General features: G+C 46.6%; 1 protein-coding gene across 3 annotated transcripts in view; it reads left to right on the top strand.

Annotated features, from left to right (window-relative positions):
• Nucleotides 1-19,947, top strand: part of exoc3l1 (exocyst complex component 3-like 1) — a 175,495-nt gene extending 155,548 nt beyond the window's left edge. For 2 of the 3 annotated variants that reach the window (XM_072518558.1, XM_072518559.1), the window contains exons 11-13: nt 3,679-3,834; nt 5,761-5,885; nt 18,849-19,947. In XM_072518558.1, the coding sequence (XP_072374659.1) occupies nt 3,679-3,834; nt 5,761-5,885; nt 18,849-19,035 (468 nt within the window). In that variant the 3' untranslated portion in view covers nt 19,036-19,947. The remainder of the gene's footprint in view (nt 1-3,678; nt 3,835-5,760; nt 5,886-18,848) is intronic. The other variant, XM_072518560.1, reaches the window with a different exon arrangement.
• The last annotated feature ends 7,863 nt before the right edge of the window (nt 19,948-27,810 follow it).

A 27,810-nucleotide genomic window follows, 5' to 3' on the forward strand; every position in this document is an offset into this window, starting at 1 on the left:
TACGGTAATAACATTCTGATATACACGCAGATTCCTCTTCCGTGTATGCTTTCTGATACATCCATTTTATTTCTACATCTTGTTGTTGTAACTCCGTCAATTTTCCTGAGCTAAAAATATCTGCCACATCCTCCACCTGTTCTTGTTCTTTTTCAACCATCTGATCAAAAATCGTTTCTGATAATTGAACTTGAATGTCATCTTCACTCTTTGATTTCTCCTCTTGTCTTAACCTGTGACTTTGCGACCTGGTTACTCCACAATCCAGAAAAATCCCTGGATGTTCGTCCTTCAACACTTCAGTTGTCTGATTTTCCACTGGCTTATCAACTACAGTAGGCATCACTCCCACCTGCGGTCCAGCTATATCATTACCCAAAATAAACTGTATTCCTGGACAAGATAGTTTCTTTATTACTCCTACTCCCACTTCACTACTCTTCACTGGACTTTCCAACCTTACCTTATATAATGGAACGCTACTCCTCGCACCCTGAATTCCACATATTACCACTTTTTCTGGCAACATTCTTCCCAAAATACATAACTCCTCAACCCACACCATTAAAGATTAATTAGCTCCCGTATCTTTTAAAATTGTGACCTCTTTACCTGCTCCTCCTGATACACATGAGTAAACTTTACCCACACAAATAAATTATTTAAAGAGATCTGGCACCTTCTTATCAATCACCTCTTGATCAGGCTGTACAATCTTTTACACCTCCTTCGCTTCACTTGGGCTTTCCTTTACCACTTTAACAACCCCACTGTCTTATCCTGTTTTACCACATCAGCCTTCCCAGTGCTTTTCTTCAACCACCAACACTATGACTTTACATGGCCTAGTTTATTACAGTGAAACTTTTCATGTCTTTTCCACCCTCCTGGATTTCTCTTTTAATCTGAGGTACACTCTCCTTATTATCTCCCATCAGATCACCTTACTTTTACCACTTGAGTATTTCTCATGTCCCCAGTTTCTATCCCTCACAGGCTGAAACTGATGTCGGAAACCAAGCTTTGATTTATGAACTAATTCATAATCATTTGCCATTTCTGCTGCTAATCTCCTAGTTTTAACCCTCTGCTCTTCCACATGAGTTCTCACGACATCAGGAATTGAATTTTTAAACTCCCCCAAAAGTATAATTTCTCTGAGAGCTTCATACGTTTTGTCTATTTTCAAAGCCCTTATCCACCTATCAAAATTACTCTGTTTGATCCTTTCAAACTCCATGAATGTTTGACCAAATTCTTTCCTTAAATTTCTAAACCTTTGTCTGTAGGCTTCAGGCACTAGTTCTAGGCACCTGAGATGGATTTTTTTCACCTTCTCATACGCCCCAGATACCTCCTCCGGTAGTGATGCAAACACTTCACTAGCCCTACCTACCAGCTTTGTTTGAATCAGTAACACCCACATGTCCTGTGGCCATTTCATTTGTTCAGCCACCTTCTCAAATGAAATAAAAAAGGCTTCCCCCTCCTTCTCGTCAAACCTTGGCAATGCTTGGACATATTTAAATAGATCCCCACCAAGCCTTCGACTATGACGCTCTTTCTCACTATCCTCATCACTATCATCCAACTGTACATTTCCCTTTACGTCTGCCAATTTTAACTGACTGTCATGTTTCATGGCCATTTTCTGAAGTTCAAACTCTCTCTCTTTATCTTTTTCCCTGACCTGTATCTCTCTAAAAACAAAACCTTTAACAGAAGCACATCAGGTTAAAGTCACTAGTGTTATTAGTTTTCAATCACCAGGATCGATTTACAGTCTTTAGATGACAGAGAGATTCATACACCTTCTGGCTGTGACTGCAGCTTTCCAGCGCTGAAAACAAAACTAAAAAACACCCTGCAGCAAACAGCCTAAAATGAAAGTAAAAAGCTGACAGGCAGCCCAGCTCCACCCACTCTCTGACATCACTGCAGTAATAAACACCCATTTCTTTCTTTTTTGATAAACAATTTTATTAAGACATTTTGGCATAGTAAACAACAACAATATAAAACAGTGTGCAAAGAACAATCAATATAGTACAAGAAAACCAGCTCCCCTCCGACAAGGACCAGCCTAACTACCTCACTAACCTACATTACCCTAACCCCCCACCCCCCCCCCCCACCCCTCCCGCCCCGCCGCCCTGCTGACGATTAATTTTCCGCAAAGAAATCGATAAATGGTTGCCACGTCCGGGTGAACCCTGACAGTGACCCTCTCAAATGAACTTAATTTTCTCCAGACCAAGAAAGCTCGCCATATCCGATAGCCAGGCCTCCGACTTCAGGGATTTTGAGTCACTCCATGCCAACAGAATTCGTCGCCGGGCTGCCAGAGAAGCAAAGACCAAAATGTCAGCCTCCCTCTCCTCCTGGACTCCCGGGTCCTCCGAAACCCCAAAAATAGCCACCTCTGGACGCATCACCACCCTTGTTTTCAGTACCCGGGACATAACGTCTATGAAACCCTGCCAGTACCCCCTGAGTTTTGCACATGCCCAGAACATGTGGACATGGTTCGCCGGTCCTCCCGAACACCTGGCACACCTGTCCTCCAATCCAAAGAATTTACTCATCCGGGCCACTGTCATGTGGGCCCGGTGGACGACTTTGAATTGTATCAGGCTGAGCCTAGCGCAAGTTGCGGTCGCGTTTACCCTACTCAACGCCTCCGCCCATAAGCCCTCTTCTATCTCACCCCCGAGCTCCTCTTCCCACTTAAGCTTCAGCTCCTCGATCTGCGTCTCCTCCGCTCCCATAAGTTCTTTATATATATCCGAAAATTGGGTACTCCAAATTTTAAAAAAAAGAAACGTACAATTTGGGAGCACATTTTCATAGAGTTATAGAATCCCTACAGTGCAGAAGGAGGCCATTCGGTCCATCGAGTCTGCACCGACCATCCGAAAGAGCACCACAGCCAAGTTGAAATCCCGCCCGATCCCTGTAACCTCACTATTAATAGGCAATTTATCATGGCAAATCCACCTAACCTGCACATCTTTGGACTGTGGGAAGAAACCGGAGCAGCCGGAGGAAACTCATGCAGACACGGGGAGAATGTGCAAACTCCACACAGACAGTCACCCGAGGCTAGAATTGAACCCGTGTCCCTGGTGGTGTGAGGCAACAGTGCTAACCACTGTGCCACCGTGCCTCACCAGTGTGCCACCATATACACTATCGCATACACACAGTTGTATGCACACTCACAAACAGCCATTTGCACAGAAAGGTACATGCACTTATAGACACTTGCTCACCCAATTACACACACAGATATCGCCATGATTGCTTGACATGAATCAGTAGCAGGAAACCGGTCAATTTTAAAGAATGCTTGTATGTTATTCATTCATCTGTGGTCCAGGTGCTCTGAGGCTCAATGCAGCATTCCCACTGAGTGGAAGTAGCTCAGCTTGGATTCCACATTGAGCATTGGCGCCATTTAGCCGCTCAACTATTCCGAGCTTCTTTATTTGTTTTGCATAAAGGATTTCCTGATAGTGCAGGAGGGATAAGAGGGAGGGACGAGGCAACATTTAGTAAGGGGAAAATAAGTACTAAAAAAGGCAGAATAATCCCTGCAGATGTGAAGTCGACTTGATGTGATCAGGGAAAGTACATGGGCACAAAGTTTAATGCCTCTATGATGTGCTGACTCCACAGTTCATGCTGTTTGAAGGCCTCCGTCTGGTAATCATCGAGTATGTCCACACACTGATGCTGAAGAAAACTGTCTGCAAAAATCCTGCGGAGCGAGAGAGGTTATCGGACAGAATGTCTCATGATGCAGAGAGACTGCAGGAACTCTTCTGTAATCTAGTGAGTGAGCTCAGGCGCGAATAGTTCGATCATTCAATTTCTTCGAAAACACACCCTAACCGACCCATTACGCAATAGCACCCATTACACTGCGTCCAAACTCCGTGAGGATGGATACCAGCGAGGACTAGCATTGCCAAACCTCCAGGATTGGCCTGGAGTCTCCAGGTCTGGAGAAAAATCACAGCGACATTCAAAAAAGGATATTTTTTTGTCATTTTCTTTGAACATTTCCCTTTACCAGATATTAAAATATTGACTGTGGTTGGGAAGGTGGGAGGGGGGGCAGAGTTTGTTTGGCCGACAGTCAAGCTTCATCCAATTGGGTAATGAGCTTCCTATTGGTGTAGGAAAGCCATGCATCACAGGGATGGATAGGTTGACTGAATAATGGCTGGAGGGTGGGGGCAAGTCATGTGATGAAATCTCCAGGAATACATTTAATCACAGTTGGCAACCCTAGTGAGGACCAATGTTTCCTCCATTTATCCTTCATTGTACGCAGCCCGTTTTTTGCAATGCGCAGTCCCTTTAAGATTGTTGCACGGCCGTACATGTGCTCATGTGAAAGGGACTGCAGCTGCCGCTCAGCCTGTTGTTCCCTGCCCAGCAGCAGCTTAGATAGAATATTGGTGAGCTGCTGTGAAGGTGCCTTCTCCAAGTCTGTTCACCCCACCAGCTCTCAAAGGGAGCCTCTGTCTTTTCTAACTGAGCAAAGGCACTTGTAACGTGTTCTTTTCTGGCCCCATTCCTGATGGATGCAACACCAATCTGGTATTTAAACTGTGACCACAAACAGTTGTTTGAACTGATTGTCGAACAGAGATGAGAGGTTCTATGTTTTCTCACACCGTTCTGTTAGTTCCAATCACTGCCTTTCCGCCAACCCAGAACTTTGCAGACCCCTGGCCTTATGCTGCCCCCTGCTGCGATGAAACGCCTGTGTTCCATTTCAATTTTAATACTCCTTTAACCTCTAGTTCCCCACCTAGCTTGTTTATCTGTTCCTGTCTGTACAGTGGAATATTCCTGATACTGAAATTCATCCTTTATTAACATTATCAGCATCAATGACAGACTTTCTGCTTGAAACCTACATGTTTTGGCTTTGTTAGAAACAAAAGTAATGTAAAACCAAGTCAGTATTTCTATAACATACATACGTATACAGACATATACATGCAAATACACAGTCATGGAATCATAGATTTCCCAACAGTGCAGAAGGAGCTCATTCAGTCCATCAAGTCTGCCCCGACCCTCTGAAAGAGTATTTCACCTAAGCTCAGTCCCCCGCTCTATCCCATTAACCCCTTTATCTAACCTACACATCGTTTTGGACACTAAGGGGCAATTTAGCATGGCCAATCCACCTAACCTGCACATCTTTGGACGGAGGAAGGAAACCGGAGCACCCACAGGAAACCCATGGAGACAGGGGGAGAATGTGCAAACTCCACGCAGACAGTGACCCAAGGCCAGAATTGAACCGAGTCCCTGGCACTGTGAGGCAGCAGTGCTAACCACTGTGCCACCCTGCCGCCCCAGTCATGCTCATAGATGCATACAGAGACATAAGCATACATGCATAGAGACATATAAACACACAGACACATGGAGGCACGCATAGAGACACATACAGTACACAAATGTATTCACTGTATATGCAGACAAAGAGGCATTCACACATCTACCTATGGATACACATACATACACAGACACAAGCACACACACGCAAGCAGACACACAAACCCATAACTACCCATACACATTTACACATACGCAGACATATGGACACACTGATCCACCCACACATCCACAGCAAAAGAGTTCAGTCTTCCTCTGGTTGCAGCAGAGGATTTTACCTGAGGAGAAAGCTTGATCCCGCAATGCCCTGTGAACTCCTGTCTTTTGTCCCCCTTGCAGGGATTGGAAGAACCCGATCGTCTAACTAATGTGATTTCCTCTGTGTCAGAGCTCATCAAATTGAGGGACACCTCCCTGCTCAGTCTGGAAGTCTCTGGCCTTGTGACCAATTATCCTGACATCAGGTAAATTCTTCCCCAGGATGTATTTCATATAGATATATATATATATTCTATTTATTTTATATATCACACCTCCAACAGAGGAACCAGGATCAGTGACGTTAATGTGCAAATTTGGATCCCTATACTGTTTGAGCTACACAATGCCCAACCCATGTGGCTCGTGGCTGGGTTTACCACCCAGTGTTGTACTCAAGTATACAAGCAACACAGCTCCGCAATGCTCCAATACATAAACCATATGACCAGCTTTTATTTGTTTCTTCTTTTTTAAAGTAAATTTAGAGTACCCAATTCATTTTTCCAATTAAGGGACAGGTTAACGTGGCCAATCCACCTACCTTTCACATTGGAATGGATTGGATTTGTTTATTGTCACATGTACCGAGGTACAGTGAAAAGTATTTTTCTGCGAGCAGCTCACATAGAACATTACAGCGCAGTACAGGCCCTTCGGCCCTCGATGTTGCGCCGACCTGTGAAACCACTCTAAAGTCCATCTACACTATTCCCTTATCGTCCATATGTCTATCCAATGACCATTTGAATGCCCTTAGTGTTGGCGAGTCCACTACTGTTTCAGGCAGGGCATTCCATGCCCTTACTACTCTCTGAGTAAAGAACCTATCTCTGACATCTGTCCTATATCTATCTACCCTCAATTTAAAGCTATGTCGCCTCGTGCTAGACATCACCATCTGAGGAAAAGGGCTCTCACTGTCCACCCTATCTAACCCTCTGCTCATCTTGTATGCCTCAATTAAGTCACCTCTTAATCTTCTTCTCTCTAACGAAAACAGCCTCAAGTCCCTCAGCCTACCCTCATAAGATCTTCCCTCCATACCAGGCAACATTCTGGTAAATCTCCTCTGCACCCTTTCCAATGCTTCCACACCCTTCCGATAATGCGGCGACCAGAATTGCACGCAATACTCCAAATGCGGCCGCACCAGAGTTTTGTACAGCTGCAACGTGACCTCATGGCTCCGAAACTCAAACCCTCCACCAATAAAAGCTAACACACCGTACACCTTCTTAACAACCCTCTCAACCTGGGTGGCAACTTTCAGGGATCTATGTACATGGACACCGAGATCTCTCTGCTCATCCACACTACCAAGAATCTTACCATTAGCCCAGTACTCTGTCTTCCTATTATTCCTTCATAGAATTTACAGTGCAGAAGGAGGCCATTCAGCCCATCGAGTCTGTACCGGCTCTTGGAAAGAGCACCCTACCCAAGGTCAATACCTCCACCCTATCCCCACAACCCAGCAACCCCACCCAACACTAAGGGCAATTTTGGACACTAAGGGCAATTTATCACGGCCAATCCACCTAACCTGCACATCTTTGGACTGTGGGAGGAAACCGGAGCACCCGGAGGAAACCCACGCACACACGGGGAGGGCGTGCAGACTCCGCACAGACAGTGACCCAGAGCCGAGATCGAACCTGGGACCTCAGCACCGTGATGCAGCAGTGCTAACCACTGCGCCACTGTGCTGCCCCTGCATTTTAACTTTAACAAGAACTTGTATGTGAGCAATCAGAGAACAGACCCAGTAGGAAGGCAGTCTTCCTCCATCCCAAAATGGGAAAAGGAATTTTGTTTTAATTCATTCTTGGAATGTGGCATTACATGAAGGCCAGTATTCATTATGTTGGATATACAGCATGGAAACAGGCCATTCGGCCGAACCAGTCCATGCTAGTGTTTATGCTCCATTTGAGCCTCCGCCCATGTTTCCTCATTGAAATCCACTATTGCAAACCCTCTATTCCCTTCTCCCTCATAAACTTCGCTTTTAAAAAAAATTTAGAGTACCCAATTATTTTTTCCAATTAAGGGACAATTTAGCATGGCCAATCCACCTACCCTGCACATCTTTGGGTTGTGGGGGTGAAACCCACGCAGACACGGGGAGAACGTGCAAACACCACACAGACAGTGACCCAGGGCCGGGATTCAAACCCAGGTCCTCAGCGCCGTAGACAGCAATGCTAACCACTGTGCTGCCCTCTCATAAACTTCTCTAACTTCCCCTTAAATGCATCTATAATATTGACTTCAACTACTCCCACCACTGTTTGGATAAATAAAATTCTTCTGAGTTCCCTGATGGGTTCCTCAGTGACTTTCTTATATTGACAGCTGTCCCTAGTTCCCCTTGAGTAGCCAACTTCTTGACTCACTGCAATCTTTTCCCAGTACGGTACTCCAAAATGTAGTTAAGTCGAGAGTTCCAGGGTTTTGAAGCAGCAGTGATGAAGAAAGGGCAATGTGAGGCTGATTTTTACTTTGTATCATCGTGTAAAATGGGTTATAGCGGATCAGCCATGTGTTTTACATTTCTCTCAATGTTTCATTTCTACTCTCTGAAACGGAAATTAACAATGAAAATTGTTCCCAACTTTTCAAGGCTTTCTTCCTAAAGGAGTCCAACGAAGGTTCACTTATTAAAATTCATAGAATCATAGAATTTACAGTGCAGAAGGAGGCCATTCTGCCCATCAAGTCCGCACCGGCCCTTGGAAACAGCACCCTATCCAAGCCCACACCTCCACACTATCCCTGCCACCCAGTAACCCCATCTAACCTTTTGGAAACAAAGGGGCATTTTAGCATGGCCAATCCACCTAACCGGCATATCTTTGGACTGTGGGAGGAAACCAGAGCACCCGGAGGAAACACATGCAGACACAAGGAGGAAGTGCAAACTCCACACAGGCAGTCACCCAAGGCCGGAATTGAACCTGGGTCCCTGGAGCTGTGAGGCAGAGTGCTAACCGCTATGAGGCAGAGTGCTAACCACTGTGCCACCAAACTTTTCATGGGATGAGTGTGTCTTTTTTTGCCCTTACTTAATGCCCTTGAAGTCAATGGATTGCGAGGTCATTTCAGAGGGCAATTAAGAGTCACCCCACTTTGCTCAGGATCTGGAGTAACAAGTAAGCCAAACTGGGTAAGGACAGCAGATTTCCTTTCCTAAAGGACATTAGTGAATCAGATGGGTTTTTATGACAATCGACAATGATTTCAATTCCAGATTTATTAATTGAAATTTCAATTCCACCAACTTCCATGGCGGGATTCAAATCCATGTCCCCAGAGAGTTAGCCTGAGCCTCTGGATTATGAGTCCAGTGACATTACTAATGTGCTACCATCTCCCAAATGGTACTGATTCCTGGGATGCCTGGATTGTGCATTGCAGAGAGATTGAGGAGGCTAGGCCTCTACTCCCCAAAGTTTAGAAGAATGAGAGTTGATCTCAATGAAACACTTGCAGATTTTCAGGATCTTGACAGGGTCGCTGGTTCCCTGGCTGGAGAATCTGGAACTAATAGATCACAGTCTCAGATAAAAACACCGGCCGTTTAGAATGAACATGAGAATAAATTTCTCCGCTCTACGTATTGGAGATCATTGGGATTCTCTATTGCAGAGGGCTGTGAATGTTCAGTCATTGAGCATATGGAAGGCTGACAATAGATTTTGATACTGAGGGAATTAGCGATTGAGAGATAGTGCCGGAAGGTGGGATTGAGGTTGAAGCTCATCTATGATCATATTAAATGGCAGAACAGGCTCAGGGGGCTGAATGCACTACACCAGCTCCAATTCCTAATGTTCTTCTATGTATTTCACAGAATCGCATGACAATTACAATACAGCAACGAGGCAACTAGCCAACCAGTCTCTTTATCCTCTACAGGATCACGGTTGAAATGCTGCCATGTAACATGGTGCCAAGTTAAAACCAGTCAGCTTTCTGCCCCTCCCACTGTACTAAAACAGCTCAAGTCACAATTGACATCCTGGGCGACTATGATAATTCTAAACATTCCCTCCTCATCTTCTCGACCTCTCTTTGAGACAGTTGACCACACCATCCTCCTCTAGTGCCTCCCCACTATCATCCAGCTGGGTGGGACTGCTCTCACCTGCCTCTGCTCTTACCTATGTAACCGCAGCCGGAGAAGCACTTGCAATGGTTTCTCTTCCTGCTCTCGTACCGTTCCCTCTGGTGTCCCCCAAGGACCTACCCTTGCACCTCCGCCACCCCACATCCTACATCACCCAGAAGCACAAGCGTTAATTTTCACATGTACACCGACGACACCCAGCTCAACCTCACTCCCACATCCCGCAACTCCTCCACTGTTGTTAAATTATCCACTGTTTATCTGTCATCCAGTTCTTCATGAGCAGAAATGTCCTCCAATTAAATATTGGGAAGACTACAGCTACTGCTTTCTGTCCCCTCACCAAACATCATTCCCTAGCTATCAACTCCATCTCTCTTCGGGGCAGCAACCTGAGATTAAGCCAGCCTGTTCACAACCTTGGTGTCCCATTTGATCCCGAAATCAGCTTCCAACCTCAAACTTGTTTTTTAAAATAAATTTAGAGTACCCAATTCTTTTTTTATTCCAATTAAGGGGCAATTTAGTGTGGCCAATCCACCTACCCTGCAAAGCTTTGGGTTGCGGGGGTGAGACCCACACAGACATGGGGAGAATGTGCAAACTTGACATGGGCAGTGAACCGGGGCCAGGATCGAACCCGGGTCCTCGGCGACGTGAGGCAGAATTGCTAACCACTGCATCACCGTGCCGCCCATCCAACCTCATACTTGTGCCATCATTTAGACAGCCTGTTTCCACCTCCATAACATGGCCCAGCCTCGCCCGTCTCAGCTCATCTGCTGCTGAAACCCTCGTTCATGACTTCAAGACTTGACTATTCCAACATACAGCATGATAGCACAAGTGGCTAGCACGGTGGCTTCACCGCGACAGGGTCCCAGGTTCGATTCCCTGCTGGGTCACTGTCTGTGCGGAGGCTGCACATCCTCCCCGTGTCTGCGTGGGTTTCCTCCGGATGCTCTGGTTTCCTCCCACAGTCCAAAGATGTGCAAGTTAGGTGGATTGGCCATGCTAAATTGCCCTTAGTGTCCAAAAAGGTTGGGAGGGGTTATTGGGTTATGGGGATGGGGTGGAAGTGAGGGCTTAAGTGGGTTGGTGCAGACTCAATGGGCTGAATGGCGTCCTTCTGCACTGTATGTTCTATGTTCTATACCCTGATTGGTCTCCCACATTCTACCCTTCGTAAACATGAGGTCGTCCAAAACTCTGCTGCCCATGTCTTGTCCCGTTCCCCTATCACCCTGTACTCACGGACTGACATCGACTCCTGATTGATCAATGTCTTCATTTTTAAAATTCCCATCCTTGTTTTCACATCTCTCTGTGGTCTTACCCCGCTCCTCCCTCGCTCTGTCCCCTCCTCCAGCCCCACATACCGCCAAGGTATCTGTGCTCCTCTAATCCTCGCCTCTTATGCATCCCAAATTTTAATCTTTCCATCATTTGGTGGCCCTGCTTCCATTTGCCTCGTTCCCAAGCTCTGGAATACCCTCCCCACACCTCTCCTCTCTATTTCACTTTCCCTCTTTAAACCATTCTTTGACCAAACTTTTGGCCAGCGAACCTAATTATCATCTTGACAAGGAGAGTCATCCAGACTCGAATCAATAGCTCCCTTCTCTCTCCACAGATGCTGTCAGACTTGCTGAGATTGTCCAGTATTTTCTGTTTCTGTTTCAGATTCCAGCATCCGCAGTAATTTGCTATTATCTAATATTATTTTATGTGGCTCAGTGTTATACATTGTCCTACAATGCTTCTGGGAAGCACCTTGGAGCTATTTATTGCATTAAATGCGTGATATAATTTTAAGTTGTTGTTGTTGGTGTTAGTTCGCTGCATCTACTGCCCTCTTGTGTACAAGAAGTGTATTCAACCTCCGCCACGAGGTTGTTGCAATGCATAGAAGGAGATATTGCAGCGCAAAGCTCGGCCTAATGGCATAATTGAGCACCATGGGTGAGCGGGCGTGCCATTGTCTGAATTCTATTGAAGGTCAGACTCTATAGTTGGCTGTCACTCACTGGGATCTGCAGCTCTGTGACAAATGGTTTTCTGTCCATTCAATTAACTGGACAGAAAAGCAGACACTGTGGGCCAGTGAATCCCCAACTAGCTAACTAGCTCTCGGTGACCACAGATCTATGTTTGGAGTAGCTATATCTGTGGAACCGCGACCACCCTTTAAGAGTCCATTCACATTACGGCGACGATGACTGCCATGACAGCAAAAACGAAGCAATGGCATCATGAGGAAAAACTATTCTCACAGCGAGTGGTTAGGATCTGGAGTGCGCTGTCTGAGAATGTGGTGGGGGCAGGTTCAGTTGAGGCGTTCAAAGGGGAATTAGATCCTTACCTGAAAAATAAAATTTGCAGGGTTAAAGAGAAAAGCCAGTACAGATATGACAGGCCGAATGGTTAAAGATGTAACATTTTTTCAGCAAATAGAGAGCCAGGAATCAGTGTGGGGAGGGGGTGGTGCAGCAAAGAACGAGCAAGAAGTGAATCCACTTCTGTTCCGGTGGATTCAGAATCTTATAGAACCTTACAGCACGGAAGGAGGCCCATCACGCCTGTTCGAACTCTTTGAGTTACCAAATAGTTCCACTCATAGAATCCCTACAGTGCCAGATGACAAGGATGGGGGAGTGTTTCCCGCTGCAAAGGCCAATGGGAAACCATACCCTATCTCCCATTCCGGGTGTAATTAATTATGCATCCAGGGGTTTTGTGCTGTCTTCCATGGCAGGGTGGGCTTGATGGCACCTGTCCCACCATCATACCCGGGTGCCATATTAAAAAGGCGCTCAACATCACTGACTCACCATTGAAGAAAGAAGATGGACATTCTCAAACACGTTGAAGCTGGAAGATGCTCGCCCCACCCACTGCTGCGGTGTTACAGGGTCTCTGGCCTTCATCCCATATTCCAGAGGTAGCCCCAAACCTTCATGCAAGTCCTGCCATTTGCACATCATGTTTGTCCAGATGTATTCTGGAGTGGCATGTTTTTTCACTGACATCATGGAAACTCAGGCGTGGGGGGGAAGATTCCAATTGGCCCTTCATCTGCATTCCATCAGCGAGATGCAAATCTGTTTCATGCCAGCCTCCAGTGGGAGTCAGAACATCATGCTATCATTTCACACCTGTGAAATCGATTTTTGGGCCTCCTCCCCCCAGTCTCCAAATCGCCTGCCATTGATCCCACTGATGGGGGCCATGGGAGAATCCCACCCATAGTAATTAAATCATGCAGGTCTCACAATGGAATGCATGATTATTGACATTCACATTCGTGTTGTTCGGGTGATGTTCTTTGTCTGGAGAATGTTGTCGCCGTGGCCTTGTTGCCTTGTTGATTGTTGTTTAATTGTGGTTGTTGTGGAATTGTGGACCACTAACTTTGATGGTAGTTCGGTATTCAGTATGGCTGAAGAGATTCCCTCGCCCTGGCTGGCCGGTTGCAGTGAAGGAACAGCTTTGCCAGTTGAGTGTAGATGACTGCAGTTGCTCCTGTATATCTGGTTAAGATTTTTCAACACCCGCTTTGAATTGCAAACTGTGGAATTGACTGTTCGAATCCCAGCCCTGGGTGACTGTCCATGTGGAGTTTGCACATTCTCCACGTGTCTGCGTGGGTTTCACCCCCACAACCCAAAGGTTGCAGGGTAAATGGATTGGCCACGCTAAATTGCCCCTTAATTGGAAAAACTAAATAATTGGGTACTCTAAATTTATTTTTTTTAAACTGTGGAATTGAGTGTCATTATTTAATGACACCTTTGTGTCATTTCAGAAATTTCTTCGGCCAGCTCTCATACAGCTTGGTTCATTGAAGGGTTTGATTTATTGTGTGTTTTCAATGGTGTATATACTCAGCTGGGATCCTGCCCTCAAATCTTCCAGTTCAGCTCTGATGTGAATATTTTCCTATAGAACATCTACCTTTGGCTTGTGCATTTCATTGTACCGACATGGTCGGCAGTCATCTTGTGATTTACTTGAACACTGTCTCCCTCTCTCTAGCATCTTCTGTCACCCTTCTCTCTGGAGACTTTTGTTTCCCTCCCTCTGAGGTCTTTTTCAGCCCTCTCTCTTTTGGCACATTCAGAGATACCAGCCAAAACTTTAGACTCGCTCCGGCTGAGATGAATGGCCGTTGCATGGTATCTATGACCTGGAATTCGAGATCCTCCTTGTTTTTATATAAAGTTAGAGTACCAATTCTTTTTTCCAATTAAGGGGCAATTTAGCGAGCCCAGTTTACCTACCCTGCACATCTTTGGGTTGTGGGGGTGAGACCCACGCAGACAAGGGGAGAATGTGCAAACTCCTCACGGACAGTGATCCGGGGACTGATCGAACCCAGGTCGGCAGTGCCGTGAAGCTGCAGTGCTAATAACTGCGCTACCATACTGCCCTTGTGATCCTCCTTTTGCATTGCATTGGGCTGTCAAATTAATTCACCCTCTCTGTAGGAGTCCTGTGCCATAATATAGCATCAGTCTTACTTTCAAGGGCCTCATTTTCGGATTGTCATGTCATTATCTTGCATGACACACCTGTGTCTATCTGACACTTCTTGGTCACTTCATACTTTTCTTCTGTGGTCCTGATGGTGATAGTCACAAACAGTTTGTCACATACAGACTTGACTGATCCAGCCTGTTGTACCATGTATAGTTCTTCATCAGACCCGTCTGCTGAAATTTCTGCAGTGGCCATCTGAATCGGTTGGTTTTGCTATCTGTTTTGCCAAGCACTTGTGTGCGAAATGGTTCTGCTTCTCACAGTTAAATCACAGCTTTTCCCGTGCTGGGCAGTTCTTCTTTTCCAGTGCTTGCTGGGCTCTGCAGTATTTGTATCCTGCCCTTTGTCTGTGATTGCCCCGCTCTTTCAGCTCAGACTGTCTCTCAGCATATTGTATCTTCTGGTCTGCTCTGCCATACATATGTTCTAGCAGTTGTTACACAACTTCCATATTTTGACACATATCTATCACATTCTTCTGCATTAGTTTCTCAACTTTTAGTAGACTTGCTCCCACCAAGGGGTCTCACACACTTAGGACCAATTTATCTTTAATCAGATCATCTTTTAGCTGTCCAAATTTACATGATTCTGCAAGCTAAATTGCTGCCACGATGTTCTGTTCAATTTTTACTCTGAACTCCAGTGTTGAATACATATCGTTCATGTGTAACATTTATTCGGTGTTCAAAATATGCATTCAAGGCTTTCAATATCTCTGTTGTCTTTTTTATTTGCTCATCTGTTAGATTTAAGGTGGTATACAATTTGTAACAGTCCCTCGACAGCATTGTTAACAGTGTGACCAACCTTATCACTTCAGACTTGATAATTAAGTCTGTTGCAATCTCATAGTTTTTCCATTGTAATTGGAAAAACTGCCAGTTTTGTCATGCACCATTTTTTATTTGGCCTGAAGATTGGATTGGAAAGTTTACATGCAACCATTTTTACTCACTCAGTAGATTACTTGCAGTCTTTGGCTGTGTTTCCTTTTTCTCTGCAGCCAGTGACTTCACTTGCAGCCTGTGCGTGCTTTTCTCAGTTGTCTCACTTGCAGCCTTTGTCTGTTTTCCTTGGTTCATTTCAGCAGCTATTCACAGATGTTGAACCTTCAGTGTTCCTGGGTTCTCGCTGCCCTCCCTGCTCCTTTTGTAGGTTTACAAAATCTATTTTTTGCCACTCTCTGATACCATGTTGCAAGTATAAGGGCAGCAGTCTTCATGAGTGTGTTTTTGTGAGAGACTTTTATTGAACTGATCTTAACATGTTTGCCTCCAGAGGCAGAGTCCTCAGAGCAGTCACATGATTATGGCAAGCCAGTTAGTTAGTACAGCATTGCATTTCCAAAACCCAAATAAAATAGTTCTCCAATTCCCTTTTGAAACTTCCTTTTGAATCTGCTTCCACCGCCCATTCAGACAGCACATTCCAGATCTCAACAACTCGCGGTGTACAAAAATTACTCATCTCTTCTTTGCTTTTGAGCCAATTGTCATAAATCTGTGTTCTCTGGCCAGTGAAAACCATTTCTCCCTGCCTACTCCGTCAAAACAATACATAATTTTAAACACCTCCATATTGCACTAAAGGATGATATTGTTGATCAAGTTTCAACCTCAGACCATTGGAGGACTGTGTGAACTGGTGGAAGGATTAATCTGCTGAAGGCTGCGATGTGAACTCTCCTTCCATGATTTTAAGTGTCTGTATACTACTCAGTAAGGAAAGTAACCTTATCCGGGAGAGTTTTATGGGCTCTCACATCCCATGCAGTCAACAACAGCCACCCATACCCAGCCGGATTTAAATTCCGGATTCAGGGCCAGAGTCGACTGGATCAGGCATCAATCCCTGCACACCCTGACTCGGGGGGTGGAACCCTAGCACAGGGCCACAGAATCACAGAATTGTTGCAGTGCAGAAGAAGGCCATTTGGCCCATCGCGTCAGCAGCAGCTCTCAAAATGAGCAATTTACCCAGTGCCTTCTCCCCGTAACCCTGCACATTCTTCCTTTTCAAATAACAGTCTAATTCCCTTTCGAATACCTCGATTGAACCTGACTCCACCACACCCTCAGGCAATGCATTCCAGACTTTAGCCACTCGCCACATCAAAAAGTGTCACTTTTGCTTCTTTCGCCAATTTTTAAAATCTGTTATCTCGTTCTCGATCCTTCCACGAGTGGGAGAAGTTTCTCCTAATCTACGCTGTCCAGAGCCCTCATGATTTTGAATACCTCCATCAAATATCCTCCCACATTCTCTTCTCCAAGGAAAAGTCTCCAAGGAGTCCAAAGATGTGCGGGATAGGTGGATTGGCCATATTTTTTTTTTAAAACTTAGGTCGGGATTCTCCTTCTGGGGACGAAGTCCGCACACTGGCGGGGAAACCGGCGGCAACCACTCCGGCATCAACAGCCCCCAAAAGTGCGGAATTCTCTGCATTTCTGGGGGCTAAGTGGACGTCAGAGATGTTGGCGGCGCTCCTGCCAGCGCCAAAGGGCCAGCCGACTTCGCTCAAGCGCAGAACGGCCGGCGTGATCTCGCGCATGCGCAGACTGGCCGGCGTATTTTCGCGCATGCGCAGGGGGTTCTCTTCTCCGTGCCGGCCCCTGGGCAATATGGCGGAGCCCTACAGGGGCCCGGCGCGGAAGAAAGAAGTGCCCCCACGGAACAAGCCCACCCGCAGATTATTGGGCCGCGATCGCAGGCCAGGCCACCGTAGAGGCCCCCCCTGGGGTCCCTCCCACGCCCCCCCCCCCAAGTACCGCCCCCGCATTCTCACCTGCCAGGTCCCGCCGGTGCATGAGTTGAGTGATTCACGCCGGCGAGACTGGCCAAAAATGGATGGCCGCTCGGCCCATCGGGGCCCAGAGAATCCCCGGGGGGAGGTACTGTCAATGGCCCTTGACCGTCGTGGCTGGAATCCCGCCACCACCCGAAAAACGGTGCCGGAGAATTCGCCAGCCAGGTCATAGGTCACAGGTTATGGTATCATGCATGCATTATGGTGAATACATTCACCACAGGGAGTATTATACCTTATAGAAGATAATCCGGCCATGCTCCCATTATGGCTGCAAGGTGCACAAATGGTGGGTTCCCTTCCAGCTCTGGAGAACCCTGGCGCTGTTTGGTTGATAGGCCATTTAAATTGTTGGAGATGCTTTGGGATGAACCTGTTGTTGGAGAGAGGGAAGCTGAATCCTACGCCACAATTTCCTGTAAGGGAACGATCCATGGGTAGCTGCTGGAAAGTAGATATTGTGGTGATGTGCATCAATGTAAATGCATGTAGGCTAGCTAGACACTAGAGGGAGCACAAGAGACATCACACACACACACTCAACCAATAGATCAGTTAGATAGGACACGACCAATGGACATTCACAAAACACAGAGGTGACACGACCACAAGAGGGCATTACACCAACCCATATATAAAGGACACCACTCACATGACCTGCCTCTTTCCAGTGGAGACAGTCAGTGAGTAGAGACACAGGGCTGATTCAATATTACACCCACCACGTGGATTGCAGCAACTGGTTAGTCAGTCTGGGTAGCTATAGTAGGATTAGCAGTAGTGTCGAACCCGAGTAATAGAAGTGTAAATATTTTAATAAACGTGTTGAAGTTATCTCCACGTCTGAACCTTCCTTTGTCAAGTGCACCACAAGGAAGCCGCTTATGTTACACCTAGAACATAACAAATCAGATATTGGATGCAACCTAACCAAATGGGGACAGAGTCTCGTAGCACAAGATTAGCTGGGTGTTTCCCAGCGCTCGGGCCACTGAGAAACACCCTGCTATCTAACACCCATCCAGGTAGATTGGGGGCCTCAGCAGGAATCTCCCCCACAAGGCCAACTTAGCCCCATTTTCTAGCATTTTTAAATGGTATCCTGATGTCTTGTACCCCCGACTTGACCCCCGAATCCCCTCAAGCCCCAACTCACTATAAGGGGTTCCCTGGGCCTCCCTCCACACCCGCACAGAGCACCCCTCCCCAGCCTGATCACCGCCATGTAATAAATACCAGGTTGGCACCCTGGCAATGCCCCTGCCAGCACAATCTGCTGCAAATCAACTGGTAGATCCCGCCCATGATCCCAAGTTTCACTGTTTAAATTATGCTTGCGCCTAAAATGGTGCTGATTTTTTATTTGAAACAAGCAGATTTGCCCAGGTTTGTGTAAATTTGGGCTGATTATAATAAATTTAACTGTGATTAAGAATAACAGAAGGTTGTTTGAACATTACTGCTTGCAGATATCCTGTTGATTGAGGCTGCGGACAGCAGCTTACACTTTACATAGCGAGAAAGCAACCTGATCTAGTGGAACAGAGGTTTAATGCTTCTGTGTAGATATGTTGTGCACAGTAGTCGTGACTGATAATGAACAAATCGAGACAGATAAATGACCTGACTTGTGCTAGACTATTTTTGTTCATTCATAACAAAACATTTTCCCCAATTTTCTTTTCCCAGTGATGAGCATGTTTCGGTCCTACTGGATATCAGGGGGGATGTGTCCAAAGACGTTCGTGGGACTGTGTTGGAGATGTTGGAGCAGAATACCCAACCACCACCCGAAGACTATCAGCCCATCTTCTCTGATATCCTGGTGCCTGCCCCCATTCTGCCCTTCTGCCTGCCTGCTGTCAAATGTGGCTAGGTCCATGCGCCTCATTGTGGACCTGTGAAAGGACCCTGGCATGGAGAAAGAGGCCGCCTGACGATTGCAGCCATATACCATCAGTGCGCGACAGATCTTCCCTGGGACATGCATCCAATGTGTGCCGTGGATACTGGAGTCCTAACTGGGGAAAAGGTGTCCAAATTGACTAGGCAGGCAATATAGCTGTAAAGGTCAGTGAGGCACTGGTGTTCATTCATTAGAGTCGCCCCTCCTCCTGCCCCCAACCCTCATCCCCCAAGGCATACAACAGTCTGTCACATTTATAAAGCACGTTAAAGGCCACAGGAGAGATCCGCCCTCCATGGCACTACTGATAAAGCCGACATGTGGCTATCCCATACAGGCAGAAAGTCTCAGGCATCATGGTTGCTGCTGATGATCGTTAGCCACTGTGCTCTCCATAGGAAAGAGGAAGGTGTGTGAATATCATCTCAGAGACAAAGTCAAGCTTGACTGCGATGCCCCCCGCAGTTGAATATCCTGCCAGTGTTCCCTGTCAAGGAGTCCTTGTGAAGAGTGAACACGGCAGCACCATTGGTCCCCATGATACCAGGCCCTCACATGAACCAACAACTTTAGGAAGAGGCAGAAATGTTTACACAGCTAAGTAAAGCTCGGGAATGTCACATCAATCATTTCCCTGTTCACCATCAAAACTGGGACTTCCTGTCCAAGGGGAGTCCTGGAGTTTCAATTCTCGCCCAGCCAAAAAATAGTGTTGGTGGATTCACCTCAATGTCAGCAGCTGCCATTTTCAAAGGGGCTTCCCTCGGGTGGCTGAGGTCAGCAACCCAATCTGAATTTTGGGGGAAACGTGAGTGAAACATGGTTGCTGCTTCAAAAATAAACCATCCATATTACAGGCTTAAATCCCTCTGCAGACGAGAGCTGTGGGGATGGGTTGGGAGGTTGGGGGAGTGGGGGGGTGGGACGGGGGTGGCAGTGGATTGCCTCCCTGGGCCCCCCACCCTCCATTTTTCCACCTCATGTCTTGGTGTCTATTATTGCCCCCTACCCAGAGATGGCAAGTTGCTGTAGGAAGTCTGCATTTGGGGAGTGCAGCTCACTGACAAGATTTTGGGGAGCCCAAGTTGTGAATGCGCCCTGCCCTCCCTCTGATCAACCACCCAGTATTGAAACTAGTACCTTGCTGATTTCGGGGCCCAAGAGGTTTTTTTAAAATTTAGAGTACCCAATTATTTGTTTTCCAATTAAGGGACAATTTAGCATGGCCAATCCATCTAACCTGCATATCATACAATTCATAGAATTTACAGTGCAGAAGGAGGCCATTCGGCCCATCGAGTCTGCACCGGCTCTTGGAAAGAGCACCCTACCCAAGGTCAACACCTCCACCCTATCCCCATAACCCAGTAACCCCACCCAACACGAAGGGCAATTTTGGACACTAAGGGCAATTTATCATGGCCAATCCACCTGCATATCTTTGGACTGTGGGAGGAAACCGGAGCACCTGGAGGAAACCCACGCACACACGGGGAGGATGTGCAGACTCCGCACAGACAGTGACCCAAGCCGGAATCACACCTGGGACCCTGGAGCTGTGAAGCAATTGTGCTATCCACAATGCTAACGTGCTGCCCGGTATCTCTGGGGTGTGGGGGTGAAACAAACGCAGACACGGGGAGAATGTGCAAACTCCACAGACAGTGACCTGGGGCCGGGACGACCCTGGGTCCTCAGCGACGTGAGGCAGCAGTGCTAACCACTGCGCCGCCGTGCCGCCCTTGGGGCCCAGAGAGTTAATTGTGATTCTGATGATGAATGAATTTCTCGGTCGGTTAACTCTCATACTTACAAACATACTAATCATGAGAGGGGGTAGGCCATTTGACCCCTCGAGCCTGCTCCACCATTCAATAAGATTGCGGCTGATTTGATTGTGGCCTCAACCCCACATTCTAACTAGCCCCAATAACTGATAGTCAGGAATCTATCTACTTCAGTCATAAAAATATTCAATAACCCTGCCTTCAACGACCTGTGGAGGAGAGAGTTCCAAAGACTAATGACCTTCTGAGAGAAAACATTACTCCCCAACTCCGTTTTAAATGAGAGACCCCTTATTTTTATACTGTGTCCCCCAAGTTCTAGACCGTCCGACAGATCCTTTCAAAATCCCCTCAAAACCTTACATATTTCTTTAAGATCCCCTCTCATTCTTCTAAACTCCAATGGATGCAGACCTAGCCAGCCCAACCTTTCCTCGTAAGATAATCCCTTGAGCCCAATATTAGTTGTGTGAACCTTCTCTGAACTGCATCTAACCGGTTTATATTGGCGGCTTTGTTTGGCATCGGCTATCAGCCTCCCTCTCACAGAGACAAGTAAGTGACCACCTGAGCTCAGGCTTTCAAATTCATCAAGTTAATGATGCAGGAATGCAATAAACAAAATGTCAATTCAGAAAAGGCTTCCCAATAACCAGTTCTGCTTTTAAAATTGAAATATTTTCATTGGCCATTGTTGGCTTCAATGTTCGTTCAAAGTGGACCCAATCTATGTGCCACCGAGCAAGTGGGGTTGGATAGACCCCTCATTAAACCCCTTCTACACAGTCATCTACTTCTCTGATGAAATGTTTTCACATTATTGCTGAAACTTGCTCACACACTCCTGATTTCAAGTGTGAGAACAGGGAGGGCAGCACGGTGGCACAGTGGTATCATCGCTGCCTCACGGCGCCGAGGTCCCAGGTTCGATTCCGGCTCTGGGACCCTCTCCGTGTGGAGTTTGCACATTCTCCCCATGTTTGCGTGGGTTTCACCCTGACAACCCAAAGATGTGCAGGGTAGGTGGATTGGCCACACTAAATTGCCCTTAATTAGAAAAAATGAATTGGGTACTCTAAATTTATTTTTTTTAAAGTGTGAGAGCACTTCCCTTTAGTTGGAGAACCATTTCATGACCGCCACACAAACTTGGTTAGGTTTGTGTCCTCTGTAGCAAACCCATTGCCCACTGAAGAATTGAATGCTGCAGTCAGAGTGCACTTGTCACTTCTTCCCAAACCTTACCCCAGCAAATTCAGTTTCCCGTTGGCTCCTTTATAATTATAGTCCTTTAACACAAACCCAGGGACCCTTCCCACACATTTGCCATAGCATCGCCCTTCTCCATCCCTGACTATCTCGTCTCTACTGACACTTGCTGACCAGATTGTTGAATTGTGTGAAGTTATGATCCTTGGGGGATTAGTACAGAGGGAACAAGAACACTTCTCTTTGACGATGCCAAGGGATTTAGCAGTAAACCGACTAGCCCAGCAGGAGGAACTGTCTACTTTGAAGCAGAATTGTTGCTTGAGGCGGCACGGTGGTACTGCTGCCTCACAACGCTGAGGATCCGGGTTTGATCCCGGCCGTGGGTCACTGTCTGTGTGGAGTTTGCACATTCTCCCCGTCTTTGTGCGGGTCTCACTCCCATAACCCAAAGATGTGCAGGCTAGGTGGGTTGGCCACGCTAAATTTCCCCTGAATTGGGGAAAAAAAAGAATTGGGTACTCTAAATTTGGAGCGTTTCCTCTGCCCCCCCTGGGACTCACGAGCCATATCAAAGCTCTGAGTAGAGTGCTTGTTTCGGGAGTCTCGTGTCAGGCATGTGGACGTTGTGGATCACCCAGCGGAGTTGATCTAGTATGGTCACTGCTTCACTGCTGGAGGCATTGGTCTGAACGAGAACACTGACATTAGTGTGACTATCCTGCCAATGGATTTGCAGGGTCTTGCAGAGGAAGCACTGGTGGTACTTTTCCATGGCTTTGAGGTGTCCACCGTACAAAGTGCACATCTCTGAGCCACATAGGAGGGCGGTACTGCTCTGCACCATGAGCTTGGTGCCTCGGTTTGAGTGCTGGTCTTCAAACACTCTCTTCCTCAGGTGTCTGAAGGCTGCGCTGGCACACTGAAGGCACATTACTGCTGACAACTCAGTGTTGACAGTGATTGATGTCAGGTTCCATGTATGTTGGATAGTATTTATTAACACTGACAATTTGCATGTCGGAAACCAGGGTCCAACATCTCATGTAAAATGACAATCAGTCCATAAAGAAGCACTGGTATTCATATAACATCTTTCTCAATCTCAGCGTGTTCCAAAGTGCTTTACAGTCAATGAAGCACTCCTATGAAGTGTAGTCACTGTTGGAATGTAGGAAATGTAGCCAATTTGCACACTGCAAACTCCCACAAACAGCAATGTGATAGATAATCTGCTTTAGTAGAAGGATTAATACTGGCCAACGCTCAGGAGCGAACTCCCCTACTCTTTAAATTAGTGCCATGGGAATGTTTGCACCTTGTGATGGGCGCTGGGTTTAACTCTCCATACAAAAGTGGCACCGGGCAGCATGGTGGCGCTGAGGTCCCAGGTTCGATCCCGGCTCTGGGTCACTGTCCATGTGGGGTTTTCACATTCTCCCCGTGTTTGCGTGATTTTCGCCCCCACAACCCAAAGATGTGCAGGCCAGGTGGATTGGCCACGCTAAATTGCCCCTTAATTGGAAAAAAACTAATTGGGTACTCTAAATTTTAAAAAACAAAACAAAAATGGCACTTCCAACAGTGCAGCACTCCCTCAGCACTGCACTGGGGTGTCAGCATGGATTTTGTGCTCAAGTCTCAGAGGTGGGCCTTGAACCTACGACCCTGTGATCAGAGGTTGCCAGCAAGCCATGGCTGACATAGTCCACGATGAATCGTTGTAGCTCCACCTTTGCAAGGTTATTTCTGTTCCAAAAGGCATTGCTGAACCTAAGATTTGCAGCTGTTGGGCATCTGAATGACATTAAATATGTCACACAAGAAAACCCAAAACCAAAATCTGTTTTTTCTGTGCATCAGAGCCACCTTTTCCACAGAGCGTGTACAACCTAACTTGTCATGAACTCAAGTCCCCCGATTTGAACCCACCAGGAGGAAAGTTCTCCAAAGCCTCTTTTACACAGGTGTTTGTTGGATTCCCAGTCGAGTACCAGTGAACCAGCTTCCTGCGTTCTCCTCATTCATTGAGTCATTGCATCACAGCAAGAGCCCATTTGGCCCATCAATTCTTTACCAGCCATATTTATCTTCATGGAAGAATCACATTCCCAGGTTTTTGTTTTCAGTCTTCAAGAATCCATGCTAAGTTGGTGCCAAGTTTATTAGCAGCTGATAGAATTTGTCCCCACTCCAAAAGATGCTGAACAGAAAATCGCCAATACCCACAGGAAACAACCCTGGCTGGCTGGCTTCCTCATCCAACTCTTCCACCATCCCAGGACTGTTGTGTTTCCCGGGGAAATTGACGGAAGCTTTTGGTTCAGAGGCTCTTTTGCTGACTTCCAACTCATGTTTATTACAGTCTAAAATAAAAGCACAATTGACTGGGACGCAGAGAGTGTGGTGGCTTTCTTCTCAAATAACAAGTCGAAAGGAACATGCTCTGCTGGTTCATCAAACACTTCATATAATCAATAAAAAATTTGTCTAATTTGTAATGGCGGGATTTTTATTCAGCTTACAAATGTATGTGGCCATGGCATGACCTGAAATTCGAAGAATCCACTATTTAAATCATATCAAAGCTCCAGATACAGCTCCAAAAATGGTTCAGTTCTCAATTTAGTGTCACATTTGTTTCGTCGGACCTTGTTGATTTTGGGAATGTGCGTCATTTTAGAAGCTCACCAATATATCTTCAAGGATATTCCACTTCTCTACTAAAGCGTCGTTGAGTAAACCTTGTCTGTGAGTTAGTGTCAGTTTGTCTCTCTGATTGCAACTGTTTTTCTGTCTGTCTGTATGTCTGAGTTTGTGTGTCTGCGTGTACATCTGGATCTGCATATTTTGCCTGCTTGTGTCTGTCTGCATGAGCAAGTGTGCTCGTGTGTGTAGGCTGAACTTTCACTTCAGAACTGGGAAACGGTCCAGATTTTACCCTCTCATTCTGATGATTGTGCCGTGGCAAGCAAGTTAAAGTGGGTGGGTAGGGTGGTTGGTGATCCACAGGGTCTTTTGCCTCATCCAAGTGGTCCAGGGGGCGGGGTGGGTAGAAGCAGAATGGAAATAGCTGTGGAAGTGGCTACGTCTATGGGGTCAGGTCAGAGGTTGGGAATCCTGCAGCGAGTTACTCACCTCCTGAAGTTGTCAACCAATTTAATGGCGGAACAGGCTCGAGGGGCCAAGTGGCCTACTCCTCCTAACTCGTACGTTCATATCGACAATAGGAAGGTGATAGATGGCTGAGAGAGTTGGAAGTTCAGTCTATTAAGTTCTGCAAGTCAACAAACAGGAGGAAACTGAACACAATTATCAACATTAACAAAGGAAGTGGGGTGGGGCAGCAGAGCTACATAAGAATGGAGAGTGTTTCACCTTATCTAACAAAACTACAATACACACAGCTGACACCCAGGCAAGTTCCCACAGCAACGCCTCTTATCTAGGGGAAGTGAGAGCAGATAAAAGAGCTGTTGAAGGTGAGAACAAGTTCAGTCCAATGGATAAGGGTGGATGGGGTGGGGGGCTGGTTGGGCCACTGATCAAGTTGTTGAAGTTAAACACTGATTAGTGTCCAGGGAGATGTGGCCACTTGTGAACTATTTCCTCACCATTCATTGCAGAGCTGCCAAGTACTGATTGAACTTACGATAACTAACCCTCCCAAGCTGGAGTTTTCAGGAATTGACCATTCATCATGTTGAAAATCATTAATCATGAAAACAATCATAAGGGAATTAAAAAATTATGAACAGTTTATTTTGTTTTAAGCTATAAAAATATTGGAGAAGGATAAATAAGGCTGTTTAACCTGTAAGGCAGTCAGAAGTGGGAGCTCATGTGATGAAACCGCCAGGAATACATCCAGCCCGAGTTGGCAACGCCTTGCTGCAAGAAATTTTAAAATGCAAAACATGGAGAACCCTAATTTCATCCTCTTCCAGGTCCCACTGCTTATAAAACTTAAGTTCACACTGCAAATGCAAGTCACCTTGACCCACCTGACACCACAAGAAGACGCGGGCCTTTCCCCATGTGGATAAAAGGTGTCCTTGGCTCCAGCTCTGCCTGAGGGCAGCTCAGCACGACAATGGGCAGCAAGGAATGAACATAGTGAGAGAGAGATGGGGAGAAAGAGGACGGGGGTTGGGGTGGGTGGAGGGAGGGAGAGCAGAGGAAGGAGGCAGTGAGAGACAGAGGGAAGCGGGGAATGGATGGGATAGCGGAACGGAGGGAGGAGGAGAAGGGGAGGGAGGGAAGGAGGACGAGAGGGGGAAGGAGGGAGAGAGTTTGGCAGATAGAGAGGAGGAGGGAGAGAGAGGGAGGGAGCAAGAGAGAGAGGATGACCCAGCACAAAAAAAACTGTAAAACGGGGTAATAAAAATAATGGTCCAAACTTTTTTTTCCTTTTTTGGGAGAGAGGGGAAAGGAGAGAGGGAAAGGGGGAGAGCGGGAAGGTGAAAGAGTGATAGAGCACGGGAAACAGAGGAAGAGAGAGAGATGGAAGGAATGACCATCCGGGCCCATCTAGTGATGGTGGGACTGTCTTATGAAGGCAGACTGGGCAAACGGGGCTGTATTCTTCAGAGTTACGAAGAATGAGAGGTAATCTCATTGAAACTTACAAATGTTAAAGGAATAGACAAGGTAGATCCAGTAAGACATTCCCCTTGGGTGGGATGTCTAAAACCAGGGGGCACAATTTCAAAATAAGAGGACCGAAATTTAGGACCAAGGCGAGGAGAAATTTCTTTACACAGAGGATTGTGAATCTTTGGAATTCTCTACCCCAGAGGGCTGTGGAAGCTTAGACATTGAGTGTGTTTAAGGTAGGGATGCATAGATTTCTGATTAACGTAAAGGGTTATGGGGACAGTGGGTGTAAAAGTTATTGAAGTGTCAAATCAGCCATGGTTGCATTGAATGGCAGACCAGTCTCGACAGGCTGCATGGCCTTCTCCTGTTCCTACCTTCCTAAGAAAGGTCAAAGATGTGCAGGTTAGGTGGATTGGCCATACTAAAATTGGCCGTTCGTGTCCAAAAATGAGCAGGTTAGATGGGTGTTGTAACCCCCATGGGGCCGTGCCGATTAGGCTCCTTGTGCGTCTTGTGGACTATGAGCTTCCCCGCTGAGGGGCGGAGCCCCCTTATTAGAGGGAGAGGAGAAAAAAAACCCAGCCCAAGTGTGAGCCGGGTGAGTAGTCCCTACTGAGACCTGTGTACATAGAGCATGATCCAACGGCCACACCACGCCGTAAATGCAGCTCGCAGCATGGCTGATGAAAGCCGGGAGATCCAGCTCCTGGGGTCTACCCGGCAAACAATGCCCCGCGAGATTCAACACATTGTGATGTAAATCCTGCCCACAATGGGCGGGATCACTTTTAAGCAAATCTGCATATTAGAGCAAGGCAGTAAGCCTTATTATAATGTGCAGATTCCCAAGGGACTCTAGGCTTTGGCATTCAACCCCTACACCTCAGAGAACTCGGGAAGTGCTGGGAAACATGCGGCTGAACGCACTCGCTAGGGGACTTTGTTCTCTTTTGGGAGAATCGCGCTCATAGTCTTTTCGAATCCCTTTCATTCCCAGCGCTTCCTGTGTGGTTCCTTCTGTGAACTCAATAGTGGAGCTACAGGGATAAGGCAAGTGTGGGCCTAGGCAGAGGGTTGGTACACACTTTTCTTTTAACAAACAATTTTATTGAGGTATTTTTTGGCATTGTAAACAGTTACTGATAACAGA

This window comes from Scyliorhinus torazame, chromosome 10, assembly GCF_047496885.1.
Source record: "Scyliorhinus torazame isolate Kashiwa2021f chromosome 10, sScyTor2.1, whole genome shotgun sequence".
NCBI lineage: Eukaryota > Metazoa > Chordata > Chondrichthyes > Carcharhiniformes > Scyliorhinidae > Scyliorhinus > Scyliorhinus torazame.